This window comes from Leucopleurus acutus (assembly GCF_964270905.1).
Source record: "Leucopleurus acutus genome assembly, chromosome: 4".
Classification (NCBI taxonomy): Eukaryota; Metazoa; Chordata; class Mammalia; order Artiodactyla; family Delphinidae; genus Leucopleurus; species Leucopleurus acutus.
The window spans coordinates 107,010,739-107,038,602 of record NC_139146.1 but is presented as its reverse complement, the minus strand read 5'-3'; the positions used below and the strand labels follow the sequence as shown (position 1 = coordinate 107,038,602).

The 27,864-nt window shown below is 36.4% G+C and overlaps 2 protein-coding genes across 2 annotated transcripts in view; one reads left to right on the top strand and one right to left on the bottom strand.

The window, feature by feature from the left end:
- MOB1B (MOB kinase activator 1B) overlaps positions 1–27,864 on the bottom strand; it is a 59,874-nt gene that overhangs the window by 9,616 nt on the left and 22,394 nt on the right. Inside the window, exons 2-4 of the mRNA XM_082838388.1 lie at positions 13,367–13,533; positions 7,670–7,763; positions 1,443–1,576 (exon numbers count right to left, since the gene is read on the bottom strand). Coding sequence (XP_082694514.1) covers positions 1,443–1,576; positions 7,670–7,763; positions 13,367–13,533 — 395 coding nt within the window. The remainder of the gene's footprint in view (positions 1–1,442; positions 1,577–7,669; positions 7,764–13,366; positions 13,534–27,864) is intronic.
- LOC309961261 (large ribosomal subunit protein bL20m-like) lies at positions 26,532–26,981 on the top strand (the record flags this gene model as incomplete). Its single annotated transcript, XM_082838338.1, has 1 exon — positions 26,532–26,981. The coding sequence occupies one exon, from the start codon at positions 26,532–26,534 to the stop codon at positions 26,979–26,981; it is 450 nt and encodes a 149-aa protein (XP_082694464.1).

The following is a 27,864-nucleotide window of genomic DNA, read 5'->3' as shown; positions in this document are numbered from 1 at the left end:
GATCACATTATAGATCACATTATAAAACATTATAGATCACAAGAAAACATAAGACATTTTGGGGTACATAAGTGTCTCCCAAAATGAAGGGACACTATATAAAATAGTATGCTTACATTACACACTTCAAAAATGTCAGTGTCATGAAAAGACCAAAAAAGCCTGAGAAATACACATATTCCACATTAAAGGGGGCTAAAGAGACATGACACTGAATGAAAACAAACGTCAAAGATTTTCTTTTGCTCTAAAGGATATTATTGGGAAATTTTGAAAAATCTGAATAAGATTTGTAAATTAGACAGTAGTATTGCACTGGTGTTAATTTCCTGATTCTGACAGTTATACTGTGATTTTTCTAAGGAAATACACATTGAAGCACATACAGATAAAGGTCCATCATAATTGCAACTTACTCTCAAACAGTTCAGGAAAAAGAAAAGAATGTGGAGTGGGGAAGGAGGGAGAGAGAGAGAGAAAGCAAATGTGTTAAAATGTTGGCAACTAAAAAATCTGGAAGAAGGATACACAGGGATTGTTTGCACAATTCTTACAAATTTTCTAGAAGCCTGAAATTGGGTTAAAAGTTAAAAATTATATTATGAAGATAAAAGATAAGATGAGGGCACTTATCCCAAACCATTACTATGTATATAAGTAATGCAGTCTTGTAAAATAGACCTTTCATTACAAAGGCTCCAAAGTAGTTAAAGCATTCAATGAATGTGTTTAAAACAAGCCATAACAACAGCAACTATTTACATTGCTGTCTCCTCCACTATATCCTTCTCCCCAAAACTAAAAAAGCATAAAATACAGTCAAAAAGTTGAAAAGAGCAAATTCTTAATTTTTTCAGAAAACACAGTTGTAAGGAATTTGACACAGTAAAGTCATATGAACTGTCTAAATGTAAATAATTTCCACTTGAAAGGTCAGCCCTTTAAAAGGTCAGCATATATAAAAGTCACTCAGTTGATAACAGGCCAACCTGTCAAATCTTGTTTTCTTCTCACCTAGCCTGATTTCACAGCCTGCAAGGTTCACACGTGGGTCATGAATACAAATGCCCTCTTTGCCACAAATATAAGGTAAAACTGTTTTGAAGTCATATAAACTCCCTTCCTAAACAAGAAATGGATATGACTGCAGCAGATGATACTGGCTGCTTACCCAATGACCAGTCTCTTTTTTCCCTAACACAGGCCAGATTTGTTACTATCCAAGATATACCGATCTTCTTACTGTTTAAAATTATAGGGAGGTTTACCTAATGTTCATGATAAACTTGGTATGAAAAAGATAGACACTTTCAAGTACATAAGATTAGCAATATTTTGATAGGTATGGTAATTTAACATGGTTCCTGGAATAGAGAGGCAATAAGCCCTAGAAACGCATGAAATTAGATAAATCATGATGGATCCCAGTTAAACAATTATACCAATTTTTGATGGAAATAATGTCTCATCATCCAACTGGTCCTGAACCCAAGTCATCAGGTAATCAATGTACTTTGGTGCAGAGCACTTAATAGGCTTCTTTATGTTTGTTCCATCTGCCCAATGATACTCATATCTGTATTGGAAAGATAAAAAGTACACAGAACATCAGTGTATACCTATATATAATGTGCAAGTTTTTATATTACATATATATGTTTATTAGGAATGTATTCAGGATGTATTTTAATCTCTTCCTCCAAAAAAAGATTTTTTGCATTTGGCACTTAAATTTAGCATTTTAAAATTGCTATTGGACTATTTTGCATTTATCAGGATACAAACTAAGCAGATCCCACCAAACCCATTTTTTGTGAGCTTTCCTTCATACATAGCAGTTATATTTTAGAATCACACATAGTATAAACTGCTATAGTAGAAACCCTAAGTTTACTTCCCACTTCTATGATGACCATCTTTAATCTTTATGATTATTGTTTTCTTCCTCAAAAACCGTTTCTCCTTACACAGTACAATTCTTTTTAACTTGGGGCTTTACATTTTGGGTTAAGACTAGAGAATGACATGGAAGCACCTAAGTAAGATTAATGAAAAAGAGAATGATTCAATATTTGAGTACATTTGGCTGAGGAGCTAAACATGCCTTTGAGGAAAATTGGCAACCCAAATAAAGATGCCTATAGTATCTAGGTATTAACCAGACACTAGCCTTTGGTATAATAAACATTTAATGTGCACCTACCATGTGAGTAATACTGTGTCAAGGAATACTGTTCTTGAACAACGGACACTAAAATGAAAGACACTTTCCCTGTTCTCAAAGAAAAAGACTAGTAGAAAGACAGACTTGTAAATTAGTATGTAAAAACAGTACAACAGAATGCTAATGGAGTTAATTAAACAAACACACACACATACAACCACAACCTGATTTTTTTTTTTTTTTTTTGCGGTACGCAGGCCTCTCACTGCCGTGGCCTCTCCCATTGCGGAACACAGGCTCCGGACGCGCAGGCTCAGCGGCCATGGCTCACGGGCCCACCCGCTCCGCGGCATGTGGGATCTTCCCAGACCGAGGCACGAACCCGTGTCCCCTGCATCGGCAGGCAGACTCCCAACCACTGCGCCACCAGGGAAGCCCACACAACCTGATTTTTAAGACAAGGAATAAGCATGCAGCTGAAACTCCATGTACAAAATTATCTAAACTGAACTAGCATTTAGTTTTTTAGTTTCTGAAGGTTACCTCTGCCACTTAGCTTCTCTCTTTGAATCAATTGTGTTTTTATAATCTTGTCCCAGAGTTTGGACTAACGTAATGATAGGTGATTAAGCCTAGCAAAGGAGCTGGAAGAAAATATAATGGAAAAATACTACAGGGTATTTTAAACAATGAAAAGTATCTTGAGATAGGATAACAAGGATGCTTTCTATTTAATCATAGTTACTTACACTTGAACAGTAAATCTTAAACAGGATACACCTGAATAAATATTCTGACAGCATACCAACCCTGGGAAACAGGGATGAATGTCAAGTCTACTTTGAAGGTCTCCAAGAGGAGATTCCCCAACACTTCTTGGCATCCTGTTCTACTATTTAATCACTTTCACAGTCAAGATATTCTTCCTAACATAAAACAAAAGTCTCAAGTGTGACTTAAGCCTCTTCTTGTTTGAGCCTCTTAGGAGACAGAGAACATGAATGGTAGGACTTCTGGCCATCCTTACTTAGTCTTCATTTAAAGACAGGAACTCATCCATGTTTTTTCCCTTATGTTATGAAGCCTCAATGTTTTTGCATTTCTCTCACAATCATGTTTTTCATTTTGTTAATGATTCTCAGGTGTTCCCTATTCATTTTTAAATGCAGAAGTCAAAAGCAGGCACAGTAAACCAAAAAATCATTTTCAATATCCTGAAGCTTTATAAACAATACTAATATTCAATGTCCTAAGGTTTTTTGAAAAATAAAACAACTGCATATTGCTTATACTTCTAGAGTTTATAACTATGATTCCCTGATTCTTTCCTTTTCTTTTGTCACGTTTATACTTAATGATGACTTCATATTCTAACTCTATTTTGCACCCACTGCTTTTTTTATTCCACCTTTGACAGACCATTGTCTTTGAAATTTATTTCTGTCATCATGGTATGAACTTATAAACTACAAATTCCAAAATGTTCATTTCTTGGTTAATAACGATAATAAATAGTAACTGAGAAACCACTTCAAGAAAAAAAGTGCAAAAAATACTAACAGGTGGGGTCTAAACAACATGCTACCCAGTAACCAATGGGTCCCTGAAGAAATCAAAGAGGAAATCAAAAAATACCTGGAGACAAATGAAGACAAAAACATAATGATCCAAAATACATGGGATGCAGCAAAAGCATTTCTAAGAAGGAATTTTATAGTAATACAAGCCTACCTCAGGAAATAAGAAAAATCTCAAATAAACAATCTAAGCTTATACCTAAAGTAACTAGAAAAATGGAACAAACAAAACCCAAAGTTAGAAGGGAAGAAATCATGAGGAATAGAGCATAATTAAATGAAATAGAAACTAATAATAATAATAAAATAAATAGAAAAGACCAATGAAACTAAGAGCTGGCTCTCAGAAAAAATAAACAAAATTGATAAAACCAAACAAATAATATCAGAAATGAAAGAAGAGAAGTTACAAACAATACCACAGAAGTACAAATGATCATAAGAGATTACTACAAACAATTATAGCCAGTCAAATGGACAACCTAGAGGAAATGGATACATTCCTAGAAACATGCAATCTCCCAAAACTGAATCGGGAAAAAATTGAAAATATGAACAGATGGATTACCAATAATGAAACTGAATCAGTAATTTTAAAAAAACCCAAAAACTCATAACAAACAAAAGTCAAGGACCGAACAGCTTCACAGGTGAATTCTACCAAACATTTAAAGAGTTATATTACCTTCTACCAAACATTTAAAGAGTTATATTACCTATGTTTCTCAAACTATTCCCAAAAAATTGAAGAGGAAGGAAAACTTCTGAACTCATTCTATGAGGCCAGCATCACTTTGACCAAAATCAGACAAATCACCACATAAAAAGAAAATTTCAGGCCGATATCACCAATGAACATAGGTGCAAAAATCCTCAACAGAATATTAGCAAACCAAATCCAACAATACTTTAAAAGGATCATAAACCATGATCAAGCAGGACTTATCCCAGGGATGCAAGGATGGTCAATATCTACAAGTCAATCAACATGATACACCACATTAACAAACTGAAAAATAAAAATCATATTATCATCTCAACAGATACAGAAAAAAGCCTTTGACAAAATTCAACATCCATTTATGATTAACAAAAACTCTCAAAACAGTGGGCTTAGAGGGAACATACTCAACATAATAAGGCCATATATGACAAACCCACAGCCAACATTATACTCAATGGTGAAAAGCTGAAAGCATTTCCTGTAAGATCAGGAACAAGACAAAGATGCCCACTCTCACCATTTTTATTCAACATAGTATTGGAAGTCCTAGCCAAAACAGACAAAAAAAGGAAATAAAATGAATCCAGATTGGAAAGGAGAAGTAAAACTGTCACTGTCATTGCAGATAACATGATACTATACATAGAAAATCCTAAGGATGCTACCAGAAAATTACTAGAGATCATCAATGAATTCAATAAAGTTGCAGGATACAAAATTAATACACAGAAACCTGTTGCATTTCAACACACTAATAGTGAACTATCAGAAAGATAAATTTAAACAATCCCATTTACAACTGCATCAAAAAGAATAAAATACCTAGGAATAAATCTAACCAAAAAAGTACAAGACTTGTACTCTGAAAACTTTAAGATATTTATGAGAGAAATGGAAAAACACACAAACATATGGAAAGATATAACATGCTCACAGACTGGAAGAATTATTATTTTTAAAATGACCATACTACCCATGGCCATCTACAGATTCAAGGCAATCTTTATCAAAATAAAGTGGCATTTCTCACAGAACTAGAACACATTAATTCTGAAATTTGTACAGAAACATAAAAGACTCCAAATAGCCAAAGCAATCTTGAGAAAGAAGAACAAAGCTGAAGGTATCACACTGCCTATTTCAAACATACATATAGTATACTATAGCTATACTACAAAGCTATAGTAATCAAAACAGTATAGTACAAGCACAAAAGGAGAAACACAGATTAATGGAATAGAATATAGACAGCCCAGAAACAAACTTACACTTAAACGGTCAATTAATCTGCAAAGGAAGCAAAAATATACAACAGGGGAAAAGAGACAGCCCTTTCAATAAATGATGTTGGGAAAACTGGAGAGCTATATGTAAAAGAATAAAACTGGACTACTTTCTCACACCATGTACAAACATAAGCTAAAATAAAAATGAGGGACTTCCCTGGTGGTCCAGTGGTTAAGACTCCACACTCCCAATGCAGGGGGCCCGGGTTCAAGTCCTGGTCAGGGAACTAGATCCCGCATGCCACAACGAAGAGCCCATATGCCACAAGTAAAAGATTCCACAGGCCACAACTAAAGATCCTGCATGCTGCAACAAAGATCCCGCATGCCACAACTAAGACCTGGAGCAGCCAAATAACAAATATTTTTAAAAATAAATAAATAAAATAAAATAAAAATAAATTAAAGATTTAAATGTAAGAACTGAAACCATAAAATTTCTAGGAGAAAACTCTTTGAAATCAGTCTTAGCAATATTTTTTGGATCTGTCTTCTCAGGCAAGGGAAATAAAAGCAAAAATAAATAAATGGTACCACATTAAACTAAAAAGGTTTTGCACAGTATGGAAACTATCAACAAAATGAAAAGGTAGCCTACTGAATGGGAGAAGATATTTGCAAGTGATATATCCAATAAGGGGTTAATATACAAAATATACAAAGAACTCATACAGTTCTACATCAAAAATAAATAAACAACCCAATTAAAAAACGGGCAGAGGATCTGAATAGACATTTTTCCCAAAGACATACACATGGCCAAGAGACACATGAAAAGATGCTCAACCTCACCAATCATGAAGGAAATGCAAATTAAAACCACAATGAGATACTTCTCACACCTGTTAGAATGGCTATTATCAAAAAGACAACAAATAACAAGTATTGGCAAGGATGTGACCAAAAGGGAACCCTCATGCACTGTTGGTGGAATTGCAAATTGGTGCACCCAGTATGGAGAAAAGTATAGAGGTTCTTCAAAATATTTAAAATAGAACTGCCATAAGATCCAGCAATTTCTTTTCTGGGTATTTACCCAAAGAAAACAAAAACATTAATTTGAAAAGACATATGCAACACGTTTTTCATTGCAGCATTATTTTCAGTACCTAAAATATGAAAGTAATTTAAGTGTCCATCAACAGATGAATGAAGAAGATGTGGGGGGTGTGTGTGTGTGTGTGTGTGTGTGTGTACACACACACACACATACACACACACACACACACACACACACAACGGAATATTACTTAGCCATAAAAAAGGGAAAGAAATCTTGCCCTTTGCGACAACACGGATGGATCTAGAGGGTATTACACTAAGTAAAATAAGTCAGGCAGAATAAAACAAACACCATATGATCTCATTTACATGTGAAATCTAGAAAACAAACACAGATACAGCACACAGAGGGGTGGTTGCCAGAGGGGAGCGGGGTGGGAATAGAGCAAAATAGGTGAAAGATATTTAAAGATACAAACCTCCAATTATAAAATAAATAAGTCATGGGAATATAATATTCAACATAAGGAGTATGGTCAATAACACTGTAATAACTTTGTATGGGAACAGATGGTTAGTAGACTTATCATGATGATCATTTCATAATGTATGGAAATGTCAAATCACTATGCAATACACCTGAAACTAACATAATATTGTACATCAACTATATTTCGATTTTAAAAAAATATTTGGATAGAGAGGCATAAGCAAACAGAAAAAAGGCAGGATGGAGGACAATACAATAGGGAGGACTATAAAGCTCAGGCTAAGGAATCTGGACTCAAAATATTAGTCATTGGTAAATCACTGAAGGAGATGCTAAATACAGAAATTATAAGGTCAAAAATTTTCTTCTTATCTAAGAACTGTATGATAAAGTAAAAATGAGAACTGATCATGAATCATGTCTTACTTTGGGCCAGCTGACATCACTGGACAACTTTCTTCTGTACAAAAATCTGTGATTGTTCCATAAAGCATGTTGATCTGATTGAAGAAATCTACAGCTGCAAAGCAAACATCAGTTATAAGTAAAAGGTTAAATTTTAGTTTTACTCAAACAATCTTTTATTCCAGCAGAATCTCAGCTCTATCAGTGTTCTTTCCTCAACAAAGAACAGGTGAAAAGAATACAAACAAACAATATTTGCCTCACTGAATTTAGGAGCTTCTGTTTATTAAGTGACTCCCTTAAGAGAATAAAAAGGCAAGCAAGAGTGGGAGAAATTATTTGCAACACATATAATCAATAAAGATCTTATATTCAGAATATATAAAGAACTTCTATAGATCACTTAGAAAAAGGCAACACTGTAATAAAATGTGAGACAGTTCCTGAGTCTATTGGTTATCTCTATGGAAAAGAATAAAACTTGACTCTTCACTCACACAATACCTGAAAAGCAATTCCAAGTGGATCATACATCTAAATGTGAAAGGCAAGACAATAAAGTTTAAAAGAGCATAGAAAAATATGTCCATGAACTTTGGCATGCAAATATTTCTTAAGAAGAGCACAGAAAGCACCAGTCATAAAGGAATAGTTTTCTATATGTTTCACTGGAAAACTGTTATTCCTTGTTTTTTTATAATTTTTATTCTACTCATAATTTTTTTATATTGACCTCAAAGCCAACAAGTTTATTAAATTTACCTATTCATAATAATAGTGATGGTGTAGTAATAAAATCATGGTCTTTTGGTTTTTCAACATTCATTCATGCTGGCTATGAACATAAATGTTGTTTCTTCCTTTCCAGTTATTATTATCTTTTATTCTTTTTCCTGCCTTACGGCATTGGCTAAGACTCCAGGAAAGTGGTGATGGTGGCTAACCTTAACTCATTCTTAATATGAGAAAATACTTCAACATTTCATGATCAAATATTATGTTTGCTTTATCTTTTTTGTAGATATGCTTTATCAGAAAAAAGTTCTCAACTTTTACTTCATAAGTTTATTACGAATTGATTTTAAATTTTACCAAATGTTTTTTCTGCTTATACCAAGATGATCATACGATTTCTTCCTCTTCCTTTATTTTGGCTAATGCGGTGAATTACAACTGATTTGCAAGTGTTAAGCCAACCTTGTATTCTAGGAATAAGAACAATTTAGTCATGATGTGTTATAATTTTTTTAAGTATTGCTAGATTCAATCTGCTAATATTTTTATTAGGATTTTTACATCTAAGTTCGTAAGTTAGATGACCTGGTTTCCTTTCTTATATGTCCACACAGAACTCATAACACTAGTATTTTCTCCTTTCCACATAAAAGCTTTAGAAAGACTGGTGTTCTTTCTATCTTTTCTTTTCTTTTTAAAATTGAAGTATAATTGATTTACAATATTTTATCAGTTTCAGGTGTACAACATAGTGATTCAATATTTTTAAAGATTACACTCCATTTAAAGTTATTATAAAATATTGGCTATAGTCCCTGTACAATATACCTTTGTAACTGATTTCTTTTATACATAGAGGTTTGTACCTCTTAATTCCTTACCCCTATCTTACCCCTCCCACCTACCCTCTCCCTACTGGTAACTACTAGTTTATTCTGTATCTGTGAGTCTGTTTCTGTTTTGTTATATTCATTCTTCTTTTTTTTTTTAGATTCCACATATAAGTGATAACATAAAATATTTGTCTTTCTCTGATTTATTTCCCTAAGCATAATACCCTCCAGGTTCATCCATGTTGTTGCAAATGGCAAATTTCATTCTTTTTTATGGCTCAGTAATATTCCATTGTGTGTGTGTGTGTGTGTGTGTGTGTGTGTACACCACATCTTCTTTATCCATTCATCTGTTGATGTACACTTAGGTTGCTTCCATATCTTGGCTATTAGCTTCCATATGCTGCTATGAACACTGGGGTGCATGTATTTTTTCAAATTAATGTTTTCATTTTCTTAAAATATACATCCAGCAGTAGAATTGCTGGATCATATGGTATTTCTAGTTTTAATTTTAGGGAAACCTCCATATCGTTTTCCATAGTGGCTGCACCAACTTACATCCCCACCAAGAGTGCACTGTAGGGTTTCCTTTTCTCCACATCCTTACCAACATTTGTTATTTGTGATCTTTTTGATGAGAGCCATTCTGACAGGTATGAGGTGATATCTCATTGTGGTTCTGATTTGTATTTCTCTGATGAATAGTGATGCTGAGCATCTTTTCATGTGCCTGTTGGCCATCTGTATGTCTTCTTTGGGAAAATGTCTATTTAGGTCTTCTGCCCATTTTTAATCAGGTTGTCCTCCACATGAACAGTGGGTAACCTATGGCTTTGAATCCCAACTCTATACTTAATAGTTGAGTTACTTAACTTCCCTGAATCTCAGTTTCCTACCTTTAAATTTCAGTTTACTGCAGAGTGCTAAAAAACAAAATCGTGTCTACCATAAAGTAGACATTTAGTAATTGTTAGTTTTCTTCCACAAATGAAGATATGGCCTCAAGATTCTGTGCCACAAAAATTAACTATAAGCCATCCACCCACTTTTTCCAAAACTCTGAACGTTGTATCTCCTTTAAGCTATCACTCTCTAGCAGCAGAATGTTCAAAACCAGCCTCTGGTTTCTGGCTATGAGACTAGTTGTTGAATTTGTAATTCCCATCTTCTACCATTTATCTTCATCTGGCAAGTAAACTGAAGGAAAAAGGCCATTAAGATGCCAATCTTATCAACAAATCCCCTTCACTCTTTTATGTACCCGTAATGTTTACTTAATCACTGTCAGTGAATGGAAATTACCTATCTAGCCTCAAATCCTATTCACTTCATCAAGTGCCACTTGGAAAGATTACTATAAATAAGAAAAAAATTGTAATCCAATACTTCAGTCAACTGCTATATTTTAAAGGCAGAATTCTATGTTCTACGGGAATGTTCAAACACTTCAGTTCAAAGCAATTTTTTTCTGGCTATAACTTCAAAATGTCTGTGAAATTTTATAAGTTCCTGAAGTTCTAGACATTTCAATAGTACAGACACTCAGTTCTGATAATTGAGACAGAGAAAATACAGACAGAAAACAATGATCTGGTTTTATACTTAAAAGTCACAATCTCATGTAGTACAGAAGCTCTACACTACCTTCCTTAGATTTCTAAAATTAGAAAATGAGCTCTCAAATAAATGGTACAAAAAGGCACAAACAAGTGCCCAAAAAAAGGATGTACACATATATTGGAAACTTATTCTGAATATTTTCCTTAAAGTGTCATAGAACTATCTTATAGGTTAGACGACTCTCATCAATAAAGCAAACAAATCACTTTATCTCTTTAGTAACTAAACTCTCTGGGTCCAGGAGGATAACCATACTCTAATAATACTGCTCTTACAGAACTGCTGTCACAGTAAGGTTTTAAGACATCTCAGTAAAATACTTTAGGTTCCTAAAAGTTAGTGGGTGGCAGCTCAATTTATAAATCCCATGATATGTTTCAAATTACAATAAGATACTATCAAATATTACAATAAAAATACTGCTCTGTTTTTCCTTAATCAAAGCCTAGGCATTTAGTGTATATTTTCAATTCAATTTCATTTATTGTAACTAGAGTCATATAAATTTCCTCCAGTTATAAAATTCTATTAATTTCTTCACCAATGCTGATAAACCTTGAATACTAAAAGTACCACTTTTGGGCTTCCCTGGTGGCACAGTGGTTAAGAATCCGCCTGCCAATGCAGGGGACACAGGTTCAAGCCCTGGTCCAGGAAGATCCAACATGCCATAGAGCAACTAAGCCCATGCACCACAACTGCTGAGCCTGTGCTCTAGAGCCGGTGAGCCACAACCACTGAAGCCCGCGCGCCTAGAGCCTGTGCTCCTCAGCAAGAGAAGCCACCGCAATGAGAAGCCCATGCACCACAACGAAGAGTAGCCCCCTCTCTCTGCAACTAGAGGAAGCCCGCGCACAACAACGAAGACCCAACGCAGCCAAAAATAAATTAATAAATTAATTTTAAAAAAAGAGAGAGAGAAAAGAATCAAAATAAAATTAAAAAAAAATTTTTTTTTAAAGTACCACTTTTATTCCCCAACTTACTCTGGCTTAATTCCCAAGAATATATTTACTTTTTACTTATATTTTTTTCTTTCTAGAGGTTAAGAATATATCATAAACATATTTTACTAATTTCATAAGATCACTATTGAATTGTCTTTTTTTCTTTTTAAAGCGTAGTTTAGACAAATAACTAAGTATGCTACTGAAAGAGGCAATTTAGCATAGGGGTTAAAGCGCAGTCTCTGAAATTTTAGAGCTCTATATTTGAGCCCAGGCTCTAGCATTCAATAGCTGTATAACCTAAGCACATTACTACAATCTTTCTGTCTCAGCTTTCTTATCTATATACTGGGATAATAATAGTACCTACATCATGAGGTTGTAAAGATGAAATAAAATAATCCATGTAGAAGAAAATAAAAACAATAATTTGAAAAGATACATGTACCCCAATGTTCATAGCAGCATATGGAGGCTAATAGCCAAGATATGGAAGCAACCTAAGCGTCCATAAACAGATAAATGGATAATGGGGTGTGTGTGTGTGTGTATGTATATATACATATATATAAACACATCTTCTTTATCTCACACACACACACAAACACACACACACACACTGGAATATTACTCAGCCATAAAAAAGAATGAAATTTTACCATTTGCAACTACATGGATGGACCTGGAAGGTATTAATGCTTAAGTCAAACACAGAAAGACAAATACTATATGATATCATTTACATGTGGGATCTAAAAAATAAAATGAATGAATATAACAAAACAGAAATAGACTCACAGATATAGAGAACAAACAAGTAGTTACCAGTGGGGAGAGAGAATGGAGGAGGAGCAAGACAGAGGTAGGGGATTAAGAGGTACAAATCAGCAAGTATCAAATAAATAAGCCACAAAGGTACAACACAGGGAAATATAGCCATTATATTGTAATAACTTTATTTTGTTATTTTTTTTGCAGTACGGGGGCCTCTCACTGTTGTGGCCTCTCCCGTTGTGGAGCACAGGCTCCAGACGCGCAGGCTCAGCGGCCATGGCTCACGGGCCCAACCGCTCCGCGGCATGTGGGATCTTCCCGGACCGGGGCACGAACCCATGTCCCCTGCATCGGCAGGCGGACTCTCAAGAGGACTCTCAAGCCCCCTTGTAATAACTTTAAATGGAGTATAATCTAAAAATATTGAATCACTATGTTATACATCTGAAACTAATACCATAAATCAAATAAACTTCAATAAAATAAATAAATAAAAATAATTCATGTAGAAAGAATAGCAGAGTGTCACAGTGTTCCATAAACATTAATTGCTGCTATCATTATCATTTTTTCCAATGAAGATGGTAAATCTATGCTTTGTATTACATGGTAACAGGAGATAAGAATTTCATGTAATTCCATATTCAGAAATAAAATACCATAAAGGTTAAAGTAAATTGAGGTACCACTATCTTGTGGTATTAGGTTGCTAACTAAATCCTAGAATAGAGAGCACCCCAACACTCACCTACAGTGAGGCTACTAACCTAATTTACAGTCTACTGAGAAACAGAAAGGCTACTTACTGTTCACTGCAACCCACTCATTTAGATCTTCCCCCTCAGGAAGCATGACAGCCATCCGGAGGTTTCCACTGCCCAGTGTGGCCTCTGCATGCTTTAAGAGCTCATACTGGTGAGAACCCTCTGGTATGTTCTTCTTTGGTTTAAACGTTTTAGAGGAGCGACTACCACTATGAATAGAAAAGAAGAAAAAGGCACATCAGTGTTTAAGGCATGACTTTCAATAGGGTCTACTATACTATATTACTGCATAAAATAACAGCAGTGATCCTAAAAGTCCACAAATAAACAACCCTAAATTGTATCAGCTACATTAAATCCCGGCAACATCACTGTTGTAACTACTGTGTTTGATTACCCAAAACTCCTACAAACCTTCTCTATATTCCCTACTGTAACTCCAAAGGAGAAAAAGAATTTTTAGCTATAACTAATCCAACTCACTAATCTAACAATAAATTACTGATTCAGTAATCTATAAAAACAAAAAAGTACTGGGGACTTCTCTGGTGGTCCAGTGGTTAAGACTCTGTGCTCCCAATGTGGGGGCCTGGGTTTGATCCCTGGTCAGGGAACTAGATCCCGCGTGCCGCAACTAAGAGCCCGCGTGCCACAACTAAAGATCCCAAGGGCCGCAATGAAGATCCCACACGCCACAGCGAAGATCCTGTGTGCCACAACTAAGACCCGGTGAAGCCAAATAAATAAATAAATAAATATTTAAAACAAACAAAAAAAAGTACTTCTGTGATAATCTTCAGTCATTGTATTCCTTTTTACCCCTACTCTAAGTCTCTCATCCTAATACAAATAATTTGTTTCCTTTGTATAAAAACATAAAGATATAATTTTATATCAATGAAGCACAAAAATCCTAGAGCAAGAAAGAAAAGCTACATGTGCTTCTATCCAATTATAGGAAGCAACAGCAATCTTAATCCAGAATCCCAGGTATGCAGATAAGTAGCTAGACATTAATATGGTTGCTCAAATTTCTAAATGTGTGTATGTATACACAAAGAAATATATTTTTTAAATGAATCAATGGAAACTCATCTTAGAAATGGTTTTAAGAGTTTTTAAGAGACGGATTCTTCTGTTAATGCTGGCAAATTCTTTTTTTTCTTTAAAGAGATGTTCAAACGGATAGCCCCTTTTTTTATATATAAATTTATTTATTTATTCACTCATTCATTCATTCATTCATTTATGGCTTCGTTGGGTCTTCGTTGCTGTGTGCGGGCTTTCTCTAGATGCAGAGAGCGGGGTCTACTCTTCGTTGCGGTGTGTGGGCTTCTCATTGAAGTGGCTTCTCTTGCCGCAGAGCGTGGGCTCTAGGCGCACGGGCTCACTAGTTGTGGCTCACGGGCTTAGTTGCCCCACGGCATGTGGGATCTTCCTGGACCAGGGCTTGAACCCGTGTGCCCTGCATTGGTAGGCAGATTCTTAACCACTGCGCCACCAGGGAAGCCCCAATGCTGGCAAATTCTTATCAAATTGTATTATATTCTAGTCATCCATTCTCAATACTCCCCTGCTCTTCTTATGAAAAGCAACAGATAGGGAAAGAATGAATTAGAAGAGGCTGGATAAGTAGGAATTATCTAAAGTTTAATGTTACTAAATTCATACTACCGTTAGCATTCAGACATTTGAACATACGAATTTGAAAATTAAATTCCAAAGAAAACAGATAAACGATAGTTATACTTTCCAAGCTCTCCAAAGCTTTTCACTTTTAACACCCTTCTCCCAAGCTTAGCCCCAAGATCTCTCCTTTTTTCCCCAAGATAAAGCAGTAGTTCTTAACCCTGGCTGCATTTTATAATCACCTGAGGAGTTTTCAAAAAATATTGAGAATCCTGAGAGAAACTAAGAATCTACTTACTAGTCAACCCAAATATCCAATTCAAATGACAGGTATTTTTCACTTTAAGATGATGGTATTCTCATTTACATGTAAGTCTCTCAGGTGTTTATTTAGAGTAAAGTGATGCTCCTCAACTCTAACCTTGGTCCCTCTCCCTGCCAGATATCTCTACTCAGCAGCCCAGGATCTCTTTACAAACACTAATCGGATGATGTTACTCCTCTGCTTAAAGCCATTCAGTGGCTTTCCACTGCACTCAGAGTAAACCCCAAAGTCAATATTAGACACAGGGTCTGGACCCACACTAGAGTGTGGAAACTCTTCTTCAGTTTAATCAGATAATGTATTAAATGCCGAATTCTCTCCCAGCATCTCTAAAATGTGAAAACGTAGAAAAGGTCATTATGCTTATCAAGCTGGAAGCTTATTTCATTTTCCTGCTCCTTCTCATCCTTTACCAAAATTTAGTGTGAGAAATAAACTTCACCAATATTTTTTACAAAAAGTCATTTTACTAATTTATGTATGATTAACTACAAAAATAGCTCTCCTAACATCAATCTGGTGCATGTCTTCAGGCCTAGTGTTAAGTACATTCGCTTTAATTAGCCCACTGCTGAGACTGGTGCAGCAACTGAGGTGACAAGCTGCTCTGAAAAGGGCTGGCAGAGTACCTGAGAACAACAAGGACATCAGCTGTGCTTGCATGCAGGAGGGTCAGAGCCTCCTCTGCTCCCCTAAACCACCTATTTATTCAACCACTGTCCCTTCAAGTTTTAGGTTTCCAAATGTTTTCTTGATTGATGACCCACCCAGAATTGGTCTTCCACAAAGCTAAACAAATATACCTCAAAGACCTAATACTTGGGTAGAAAGAAAAAAAAAAATCTGAGTTTGATTTTGTAAAGGCCAGTTTTGACACTTATCAGCTGTGTCAAGCAAATTACCCAACTTTCTCGAGCCTATTTTTTCTTTAATAGTGAAAACCTAGGAACAGTAACAAAACATTACCACTACCTGTATCATAAAGAGCTGCAAAATGAGAAAATAATAAAGGTGAAAAAAGTTTCTAAAGCTGTAAAATGCTGTGCAAATGTTAGTATCCTTCCTTTTTCTGAACCAGAATGACTCATAGTAAAAAAAAGAAATGGTAGTGCAATGTACAAAGCTGTATTCAACCCCTATTCCCATCCTTGTCTCCTAAGACTGAGGAAAATATAACCTTACTTTGGAAACAAATGCTCTTACACATCAAGTTCCAAACAGAATTTTTAAAATGGTTTTTGGTGCTATTCCCATGTCACGGTTCAGGTGATCTCAGAATAATCATGGGGCTGGGCGGGAAATCAAGAAAACAAGGCGCTAGTCCTCATTTTGCTATTTTCTCCTTATGTTACTTAGGAGACCACAAATTATCATCTGGGCTTCAATTTCTTTACTTTGTTTTTTGAAAGTCTGGAAAATAACTTTTTACAAAAGGGTATAATTTAGAGATGAGATAATGTTTATAAAATGTTTTTAGTTCCCTGAGGACTCCCTCCTCGGTTCCTCATTTCCATGTACATTCATACTTCCAAAATGCTTTCAAGTCCTCCATCAAATTCCCCTTCTTTCTGACCCTTCTGCTTTATTCAGGCAGAATAATTAAGCATTTCAGTATTCTGATTTTTTAAATGTTCTTTTTTAAAACTATATTCAGTTTTTCTTCAACTACCTGAAACTTCAACCAGGATGCACCCTACCCTGGAAGGGGTGGTGGTTCAATACTGCTCCTTATTCCCATGTCAAAAGATTAAGAGAGTCCTCAAGTTCAAAAGTACAAGTACCAAAGCATGTACACAAAAATCCTCATCAATGAGTGCAAGTTCTTAAGGTAACAATGTATGTGGCCAAATGCAAATATATCTCACATGACAGGTTAAGACATTTGATGCAAATATTCAAAAACATTTTCAATAACAGAAAGTATGTAGCCCTCCCACCCACCCCATCCCCTCAGAAGAAATTTCTGTATCAGAAGAATCTCAGAAGAAATATCTTGTGTATCCTTCCAGAGAGTCTATGTCTATACAAGCATAAGAATGACTGTGCCTGTTTTATACAGTTCTTGCACACTATAGTATACTAAATAATGTTTTTCACTTAATATATCCAGAATATTGTTGTGTATTAAGGTAGAAGTATATCTACTTTATTCTTTTTAAAGACCAAATAATATTTCCTTATATAGGTATATAATATTTTCAATCACCTACTGATAAACGTTTAGGTTGTTTCCAGTTATTTGTTACTTCAAACAATGCCACAGGGACTTCCCTCATGGTCCAGTGGGTAAAACTCCACACTCCCAATGCACGGGGCCCAGGTTCAATCCCTGGTGGGGGAACTAGATCCCACATGCGTGCCGCAATTAAGATCTTGTGTGCTGCAGCTAAGACCCAGCGCAGCCAAAAATAAATAAATAAGTTTAAAAGAAAAACAAAACACTAAGATTCCAAGAGCGTTTTAAACTATAAAAAACAAAACAAAACAAAAAAACAATGCTGCAGTAAGTACCCTCATATTATGAAAGATAAATTCGTAGAGATAAAATTGCTGTGCTAAAGAGCACATACATTTTAAATTTTTATATAAGGTCTATTTTCTCCCCAAAAATAAGTTGTACCCTTTTAAAACCCATTAACAACGTATGAGAGTAGCTATATACTTTTTTGGTCTTCGAGCACAGGGATTCAATTGCTAGTTTCTCTTGTACAGCTCCCAACAGGGCATCATAACTGTGTGAGAGTTTAGAGCTTTCTGATTAGAATGTAAATGTGACTGACAATTCACAGCATTACCCTGAGGTCTTTTCTTTCCAAATAAACATCCAGGAGTCAGGTTTGTTTATTCTAGTCCTCTTACTCATATTTGAAGGACAATCAATTTCTAGAGCAAGACAGGATGGCTTGACAGGTAAATAACTGAGTCTAAAGGGAAAACTCTGAACACATATCCCTTATAATTAGTCATCCAATTTGATCACCTTTTGTAAATTTCAAAAGCATCATTTATTTCCTCTTTGAGTCCCTAAATAGATTAGTCCACACTGTGACACCTACATTTATTCTCATAAACCATTTCTTACTATCTCAACACAGTCACACTCATCATTACCCTCAATTTTAACCCTTTATTGTTCAATCCAACTATCAACAAAATTGATATTTTCTAAGTTGGACTGCAGAATCGTAAGGCTGAAGGAATTGGGGGGGCAGATGTACAGAGAACTCAAAACAGGGGCACTGGTAAGGGTTAGAAGAATACAGATGTGTATATTTTGACACTGAAGAACATGTCCATATATTCAAAATTAGAAGTAAATTAACATCACCTTATTTGTGTCAATAACTCCATACCTTCAAAGTTAAGTGACTTACTCTGACCACCTAGCTAAATTAAATGGCAGAAGTGGGACTCAAAAACAGTCCATTATCTTCAAGTTACTTAACATTACTAAACCTCAGCTTGGAATAATAACATCTACCTTACTATTGAACCCTGTGGTAAGAACTCCTCTAATATTAGCTCACTTTGTTCCACCTCTAGGTACCAACCTGATATTCACAACAGTAGCTCCTTCTATAGGTCTAAATCCAATACTAGAGATCAGATACTTGATAAATACTTGTTAATTGATAGTTCCAGTCAACTTCAGGCTGAGAACTCCTACACTAGGATAGTAATGATGATGATTAATATTAACTAATATTTACTGCAGGCCTTGTACTCTTAAGTATTTTACATGCAATATCCCATTTAATCTTCATAACTCTATGATGTACATGCTATACTTTATTTTATGGGTAACAAAACTGAGACTTAAAGTACTTAAATAATTTGCTCAAGCTTATAATATTGGTAAAGTAGGAGCCAGAATTTAAATCTAGGATTTAAATATTTAAAGCCCATTCTTTTATCCACTAGCCAACACTACATGATGCTTACCTTTATTTTCTATCCAATTATTTCTATTTTCTTCCTCTATCACCAAAGTTTAATCAAGTCACTTATGAAACAACACAAGGCTAATTTGTACTGAGAGTGTCATTAGAAGGTACATTTTTAAAAACAATCTTCAAAGTATCTCATTCCATTTCCTCTCTTCACACCTCTTCTAATTTATATGAATATTTACTACTGCCATTAAGGAAAAATACAGTTTCACGAGAGAGTAATTTCCCCTAAAAGGTTGCCAAACACATCTATACTTTCAGAAACACACATATGCACCAGCAAAAAATGTTAGAAACTGTCAAAATCAAGTAGAATGGGTTCTAGACATAATAAAGTCAAAGGCTAAAGGCTAAAAGCTATGAGTACCAAAAATACAATCTTGATTCAGAAAGTCAGCAATCTGAACAGACATATCTATAAATACATTTCTACCTTACATCCTTTTAAAATCACTAATCACTAGTGGTGCTGTTGCTGTTATTGTTAATGTTACGAGAGTAAAAAAAAAAAAAAGAAACTCTCAATATTTCTGGAAAGCAAGAAAGAAGGCTAAGAGAAGATCAGAAATTGAGGAAATCTGGTAAGATTAAAAAGTTGATGAGATACAGTGACAGTGAAAGTCTGAAAAAAACCTAGCCTAGAACGTGCCCAGTAGAAGACTCAATGAACATGCCCAGTAGAAGACTTACCTTCTTAGTGAACGTAAGAGTGGTTCCCACTGTGCTTGAAGCTCAGAATCTGGACTACAGGAAAGTGAAAGGACTGTAAGAGACTCTTCAGGAATTATATAGGACTGTGATTCAGAGTCTCTGAGCAAGTGAATCCCAATACCCTCCTCTGCTGACCTTTTTCTGAGCAGTAGGCAAGTGGCAGCAGGTATTTAACATTAGGCTAAAGCTCAGTGCTTTCAGGACGAGCAGGTTCCTCTGTAGGCAATTTACTAAAATTAAAAATTCTCTTCTGTGAAAGACACTGTAAGGCACACAGACTAGGAGAAAATCTTTGCAAACCATATATCTGATAAAGCACTTGTATCCAAAACATACAAAAAGTTCTTAAAATTCAACAATAAGAAAACAACCCAAGGAAGAAATGGGCAAAAGATATGAACAAACCCCATCACTAAAGATAAACAGATGGCAAATAAACATATGAAAAGACAGTCAACATCATTTGTCATCAGGGAATTGCAAACTTAAACGAGATACCATTACACACCTATTAAAGTGGTTACAAGCCAAAAAACTGACAATACCAGAAGCTGATGAGGATGCAGAGCAACATTCATTGTCGGTAGGAATGCAAAATGGCACAGCCACTTTGGAAGACAGTTTGGCAATTTGCTACAAAGCTAAACAGAATCTTTCCATACAACCTAGCAAACCCACTCAGGTATTTACCCAATTGAGCTGAAAACCTATGTCCACCCAAAAACCTGCCTGTGAGTGTTTATAGCAACTTCGATCATAGTCGCAGAAGTGGGAAGCAACCAAGATGCCTTTCAATAGGTGAATCAATAAACTGTGGTACATCCATAAAATGGAATATTATGATCAGAGATTAAAAAGAGACAAGCTATGAAGCCACAAAAAAATAAAAAACAAAACCATGAAGAAGCCTTAATTGAATATTGTTAAGTGAAGAAAGTCAGACTGAAAAGGCTACATAGTGTATGATTCCAAATACAAGGCACTCTGGAAAAGCTTTAGAAACAGTAAAATAATCAGTGCTTGCCAGGGGGTCAGGGGAGGGGAGGAGAGATGATTAGGTATATTACCAAGAAAACTGAAATTTATGTCCACAAAAACTTGTATATTAATGTACACAGCACCATTATTCATAAGAGCCAAAAAGTGTGAGCAGCCCAGAAGTCCATCAACTGATGCATAGATAAATAAAATATGGTATATTCATACAATGGAATATTATTCATCCATAAAAAAAGAATTAAGTACTGATAACATGTTATAACATGGGTGAATCTTGACAATATTATTATGCTGAAAAAAAAATTCAGACACAAAATATGAAGTATCACATTTTTTATGATTCCATTCATATGAAATGTCCAGAATAGACAAATCCATTGAGACAGAAAGGAGACTAGTGGTTGCCAAGGGCTGGAGAAGAAGAAATGGAGAATGACTACTAATGATACAAAGGTTTCTGTTGGGTGTGATAAAAATATTCTGGAATTAGTTGTGATGGTTGCACAACTTTGTGAATATACTAAATCCACTGAATTGTATACTTTTTTTTTTGGCTGCAACACGCAGCATGTGGGATCTTAGCTCCCCAACCAGGGATTGAACCTGTGCCCCCTGTAGTGGAAGTGCAGAGTCTTAACCACTGGACCACCAGAGAAGTCCTGGACTGTATACTTTTAAGGAAGAATTTTATAGTATGTGAATAACAGCTCAACTTTTTAAAATGTTTAAAGAAAAACTTTTACTATTAAAAAAAAAGGAGCCTCCCAATAACATTCCTCACCAGTTCAATAAGTCAGTTTCTTTCATCCATTTATTCACTCTTGCATTCCTTCATCCAACTAGCATATTCTGACCACCTACTATATTCTAAGTAGCACTGTTCTAAGCCCTGGGACACAGCACTGAACAAGAGAATCTCTACTTTCATGGTGGGGAGAGGAGGTAGAAGAAAAAGTAAAACCAACAAAACACTACTGGGTAGTGGTAAGTGCTATGATGAAAATAACAGAATGATGTGACAAATAATGTAATGTGACAAGGCACTATATTAGGTTAGATAGTTAGAGAAGGCCTCCCTAAGGCCAGAAAGACAAGAAGAAGGAATCAGCCATGGAACAATCTGGGGAAGAAGGAAGAGCATTCCACACTTATAGGATAAACTAGCACAAAAGTGACTTTTTCAAGGAAGAGGGGTTAAGAAGGTAATGGTGATGAAGGCAGCATGAATGATGGCAACAGTGGTATAAGAAATCAGAGTCTTGTAGAACCACACTAGCTAAGACTTTAGAGAACAAAGTATGGAATTTAGATTATCATTTTAAGTATAAATGTGAAGACTTTGCAGATTAAAAAAAATGGAAGTATAACATGACAATTTAATGGTCTAAAAAAGATCATTCTAGTTGCCATGTAGAGAATGGACTGGGAGGAGGGCAAAAGTAGAAACAGAGAAGCCAGTTACGAAACTACAAAGAAGAAAGAATGAAAGAATGATCGCTTGGACAAACAGGGACAGAAAGATGAAGCCAGATTCCAATATTTGTAGGTAGAACCAACAGGACTCACTTTGGATTTCAGAATTTGTGGAGAGTGGTGAAGAAAAGACCATCAAGAAAGACTCCTAGGTTTTTAGTATCAAGCAGGTAGAAAATGAGCCATTTGTTGAGATAGGTCTGGGAAGATGGATTTTGCACAAATTGAGATACCTATTAGACATCCAAATGGTTAAGTTAGGCAGGCAATTGTACCTACACGTCTCAAGTTCAGAGGAAAAATAAGATTGAAGGTAACTAATACTCTTGGCATTCTCAGTGGTTAGCACAGTGCCAAAAGATGCACTAGTATATTATTAAAACAAGTATTTTATAAGCTATGAGAAGTCCTATAGTAAAGAAAATTGCTTATGGTTTAGCTCAGGGCTTCCCAAACATCTTTAGTCATGGAAACTTTTCTTCCACATGTTAACATCTTGCTCCTTAACACACATTAGGGATCACTGCACAAGTATATTAAACTGCTAACTGCGTTACCTCTCAATTTTCAGCATATTCCTAACACTTCAATTGTATAAAGTGTAACTCCATGACTTCATGCAAGAACAGGTAGAGGGTTGGTCAATTCGCTATTTATTTAATACCCCATAAAATTTTATAATCTAATCCTTAGAAAATAAAAAGCACTTCACAAGCAAAGGCCAATTAGTTTCTACATCTGTGAAGTTATGTGAGGCATAATTTTAGCTATAGATGAAGACACTAAAGTTTAATCACTCATCTCCAATCACACTCTGAGCTTCTAAGTTGTATACAGACTGCAATTTCCTTTGCCCAGAACTGAATTCATTATTCAGTAAATAGGTACTAAAACCACAGGAGATTTTAGGAAGTGCCCATAGTTGAATATCTAGGTGATTTCCATGCAACAGCAGTAACTGCATTTTCTGAATCCTCTACAATGCGCTGGACTGTTAGAAGGAAGAAACCAAAACTTGCATATGCAGAGCTCAGAATGAGCATCAACCTGCAACTGAGTTGGCAGTAATTCCAAATATACTGATATTTCAACCAAGAAACACCCAGGGAGCTTGAACATCACTTCTTTTATAAAAACTTTTCCTAACCTTCCATGAAAACCTCTCCATCCTCTCTTCTGTCTCCTTGTAGCTTAAAACACCTGTAACACATCTATGTGTTTGTTCTCTTTCAGATACCTCTTTTGAATAGGAGGCTGTGGCCTCTTCATTTTTGTAACTACACTGCTCAATGTGGTATCTGGGATACAGACTAGGAAAGGGCAAAGGATTTGGAGTAAAGACCCAGTTTCAGATCCTGTCTTCATAATTTACTAGCTGTGAAATCTTAGATAAATCATATAACTTCTCCAAGCTACAACTAAACACTGGACATGACATCACCAATTTTGCAGGACCATTATGACAATTAAATGAATGAATACATTTAAAGCAGCTTAATTTTTTAAAATAAGTTTTTACATTCTTTTTTTAACATTTATTTATTTTATTATTTTTTTGGCTGTGTCAGGTCTTAGCTGCGGCATGCGAGGTCTTCGTTGAGGCATGCGGGATCTTTCATTGCAGCATGCGGGTTCTTTGTTGCAGTGCCAGGCTTCTGTCTAGTTGTGGCGTGCGGGTTTTCTCTCTCTAGTTGTGACACGCAGGCTCCAGGGTGCATGGGCTCTGCAGTTGTGGAGCGTGGGCTCCAAAGCACATGGGCTCTGTACTTCGCAGCATGAAGGCTCTCTAGTTGTGGTGCGGGAGCTCAGTAGTTATGGCGCGTGGGCTTCGTTGCTCCATGGCATGTGGGATCTTAGTTCCCCGACCAGGGATCGAACCCGTGTCCCCTGCATTGGAAGGCGGATCCTTTACCACTGGACCACCAGGGAAGCCCCTAAAGCAGCTTAGTTTTAAGGTAGCTCTCACACAGCAAATGCGCAGTATAGGAAATGACAGCTTAAAAATGCTCAATGAATGAAGGACTATATGTATATGCATTTATACGTATACACATACACACACATATAGATAATCATCACTTTATCCCTGTATTAGTCCATTCAGTCTACTATAACAAAATGCCACAGACTGGGTGGCTTATAAACAACAAAAATTTATTTCTCACAGTTTTGGTGGCCAGAAGTCCAAGATCAGGGTGTCAGCATTGTCAGGCCCTCTTCCGGGTTTCTGACTGGCCACTTCTCACTACCTCCTCATATGGTGGAAGGGATTAGGGAGCTCTCTATCTTTTTCCTAAGGGCACTAACCCCAGTAATGAGGGTGGAACTCTGAAGACTTAATCACCTCTCAGAGGCCTCACCTCCTAAGACCATCCCATTGCACATTAAGATTTCAACTTATGAATCTGGGCGGACACATTCAGACCATAGCAATCTCCCTGCCATACTTCTACTAATCCATAAAGGGTCAGATTAAAACAGTACCTCCTCATGCTTACTCGTTTTCATTTTTCTTTCTCTCTCTCACTAGACTGTGAGTTACTCAAGAATATGGATCATGTCTTGGTCATCCTTGAATCCCGAGAATCTAACAAAGAACCTGGGACATAACAGGTTTACTAATAAATGTTTATGATCTTAAATAATGATACTGAAAGGAGAGAAAAATCTTGTTCTTATTGCAAGGAGCAATTGTTCTCAGTATTAAAGAAAGGGATTGACCAATCATCTTTATTTGGTGCAACAAATCTAAAAGATTTTAAACTACAGCAAAAGAAGTAACAGATGGATTGGGGAGATTTCCTAACCCTGACACCAAAATTTCATTTTCAACCTTAGGCCCTTTAACTCCTAGAGGAAAACATAGGCAATACACTCTCTGACATAAATCACAGCAATATCTTTTTAGATCCATCTCCCAGAATAATGGAAATAAAAACAAAAATAAACAAATGGGACCTAATTAAACTCAAAAGCTTTTGCACAGCAAAGGAAATCATAAACAAAATGAAAAGACACCCCACAGATTGGGAGAAAATATTTGCAAATGATGTGACCAACAAGGGATTAGTCTCCAAAATTTACAAACAGCTCATGAGGCTTAATACCATCAAAACAAACAACCCAATCAAATAATGGGCAGAAGACCTAAATAGACATTTCTCCAAAGAAGACATACAGATGGCCAAGAGGCACATGAAAAGATGTTAAACATCGCTGATTATCAGAGAAATGCAAATCAAAACTACAATGAGATATCACCTCACACCAGTCAAAATGGCTATTATCAAAAAATCCACACAGAATAAATGCTGGAGAGGGTACGGAGAGAAGGGAACCCTTATACACTGTTGGTGGGAATGTAAATTGGTACAGCCACTATGGAGAACAGTATGGAAGTTCCTTAAAAAGCTAAAAATAGAGCTACCATATGACCCTGCAATCCCACTCCTGGGCATATATCCAGAGAAAAGCATGGCCCGAAAGGATACATGCACCCCAATGTTCATTGCAGCACTGTTTACAATAGCCAAGATATGGAAGCAACCTAAATGTCCTTCAACAGAGGAATGTATAAAGATGTGGTATATATATATACAATGGAATATTACTCAGCCCTTAAAAAGAATGAAATAATGTCATTTGCAGCAACATGGATGGACCAAGAGACTGTCATACTGAGTGAAGTAAGTCAGACAGAAAAAGACAAATACTGTATGATGTGGAATCTAAAAAGAAATGATACAAATGAACCTATTTACAAAACAGAAACAGACTCACAGACTTAGAGAATGAACTTATGGTTACCAGGGGGAAAAGATAAGGGGAAGGGATAGTCAGGAAGTTTGGGATCGACATGTACACACTACTATATTTAAAATGGATAACCAACAAGGACCTACTGTATAGCACAGGGAACTCTGCTCAATGTTATATGGTAGCCTGGATGGGAGGAGAGTTTGGGGGAGAATGGATACATGCATATGTATGGCGGAGTCCCTTTGCTGTGCACCTGAAACTATCACAACATTGTTAATCGGCTATACTCCAATATAAAATAAAAAGTTAGCTGACCCGGAATCGCTGGGGAGGGGTGGCGGAGGCGCGGGTTGCTGGCGCCATGGTCTTCCTCACGGCGCAGCTCTGGCTGCGGAACCGCATCACCGACCGCTATTGGAGGGTCCAGGAGGTGCTGAAGCACGAGCGGCACTTCCGGGGGAGGAAGAATCGGTGCTGCCGGCTGGCCGTCAGGGCTGTGACGCGAGCGTTCGTGCCGCGCACCCGAGCCCGCAGGCTGAAGAAGAGGAACCTGTGGACGCTCTGGATCAGTCGAGTTACAGCTGCTTCCCAGGAACACGGCCTCAAGTACCCAGCATTCATCCTCAACTTGATTAAGTGCCAGGTGGAGCTCAACAGGAAAGTACTTGCAGATCTAGCCATCTACAAACCAAAGACTTTTAAATCTTTGGCTGCTTTGGCCAAAAGGAGGCGACAGGAAGGATTTGATGCTGCCTTGGGGGATGGGAAGAAGCCCGAAGGCATTCTTTCCAGGGTGGCACAGCACCTCTGAGGGGGATGCTGACACCCACTGACTGCCCTTTGAGGCTGAGCATCTTAGGAAGTTTTTTTCTTCCCCCATGTGATGATTATACTAAAATAGGGACTAAGAGCTATTTGTCAACAATGAGTAAGTTTGACTTGCATTTGTGTTAATTTACATTTCAGTAACAGGCCTGAGAGAAAAGGCCTTATCTTGCCTCTTTTGGCACAGGTTCAGAAATCTCACATGGATTGTGTGAATAAAATTTGTGTGGAACGCAAAAAAAAAAAAAAAAGTTAAATAAATAAATAGGTCAATCAAAGCAAGACATCTCAGTCAAAGCAAGCCTACTCCTCCCATTGGGGGAGGGGAGGGGGAGGGAGGTGGTAGCTCTTATTTTTCATTTTATTTAGTTATTTGTAATAAATAAATAGGTTGCGGTTTCCTCCCATAGTTTAGAGCAATTTAACTTTACTTTAAAAACTAATAAGCACTTCCTTGTAGTAACAGGATTTTTTTTTTCCACCAAAGTAAAAGTGGAGAATTTCCCTGGCATCTATTTCAAAACCACAGCTCATCATAAACAGCGCAACAAAAGATCAAGTCTGCAGTCTTGGCAGTAATGGAACCATCTTTACATCAGGTACAGACCTCAAGTTAACAGTAGAGCAAAGATTCACCTACAACTCCTATAGTCCATCATTTGCCTGCAAATATGAAGCAGTAACACAATAGGTATCAACTCAGTGACACAGCAGTTTTACTGGTCTAAATGCTTTGAAATTAAACTCTTACAATAAAGCCAGCCTGACTAGGAAAAAAAAGACAAAGTTAAAATCAGATGGAGCCTACTCATCCTTATCTCATACACTTTTAACTGAACTTTCTTTTTTTTTACCAGTCATCCGTAGAG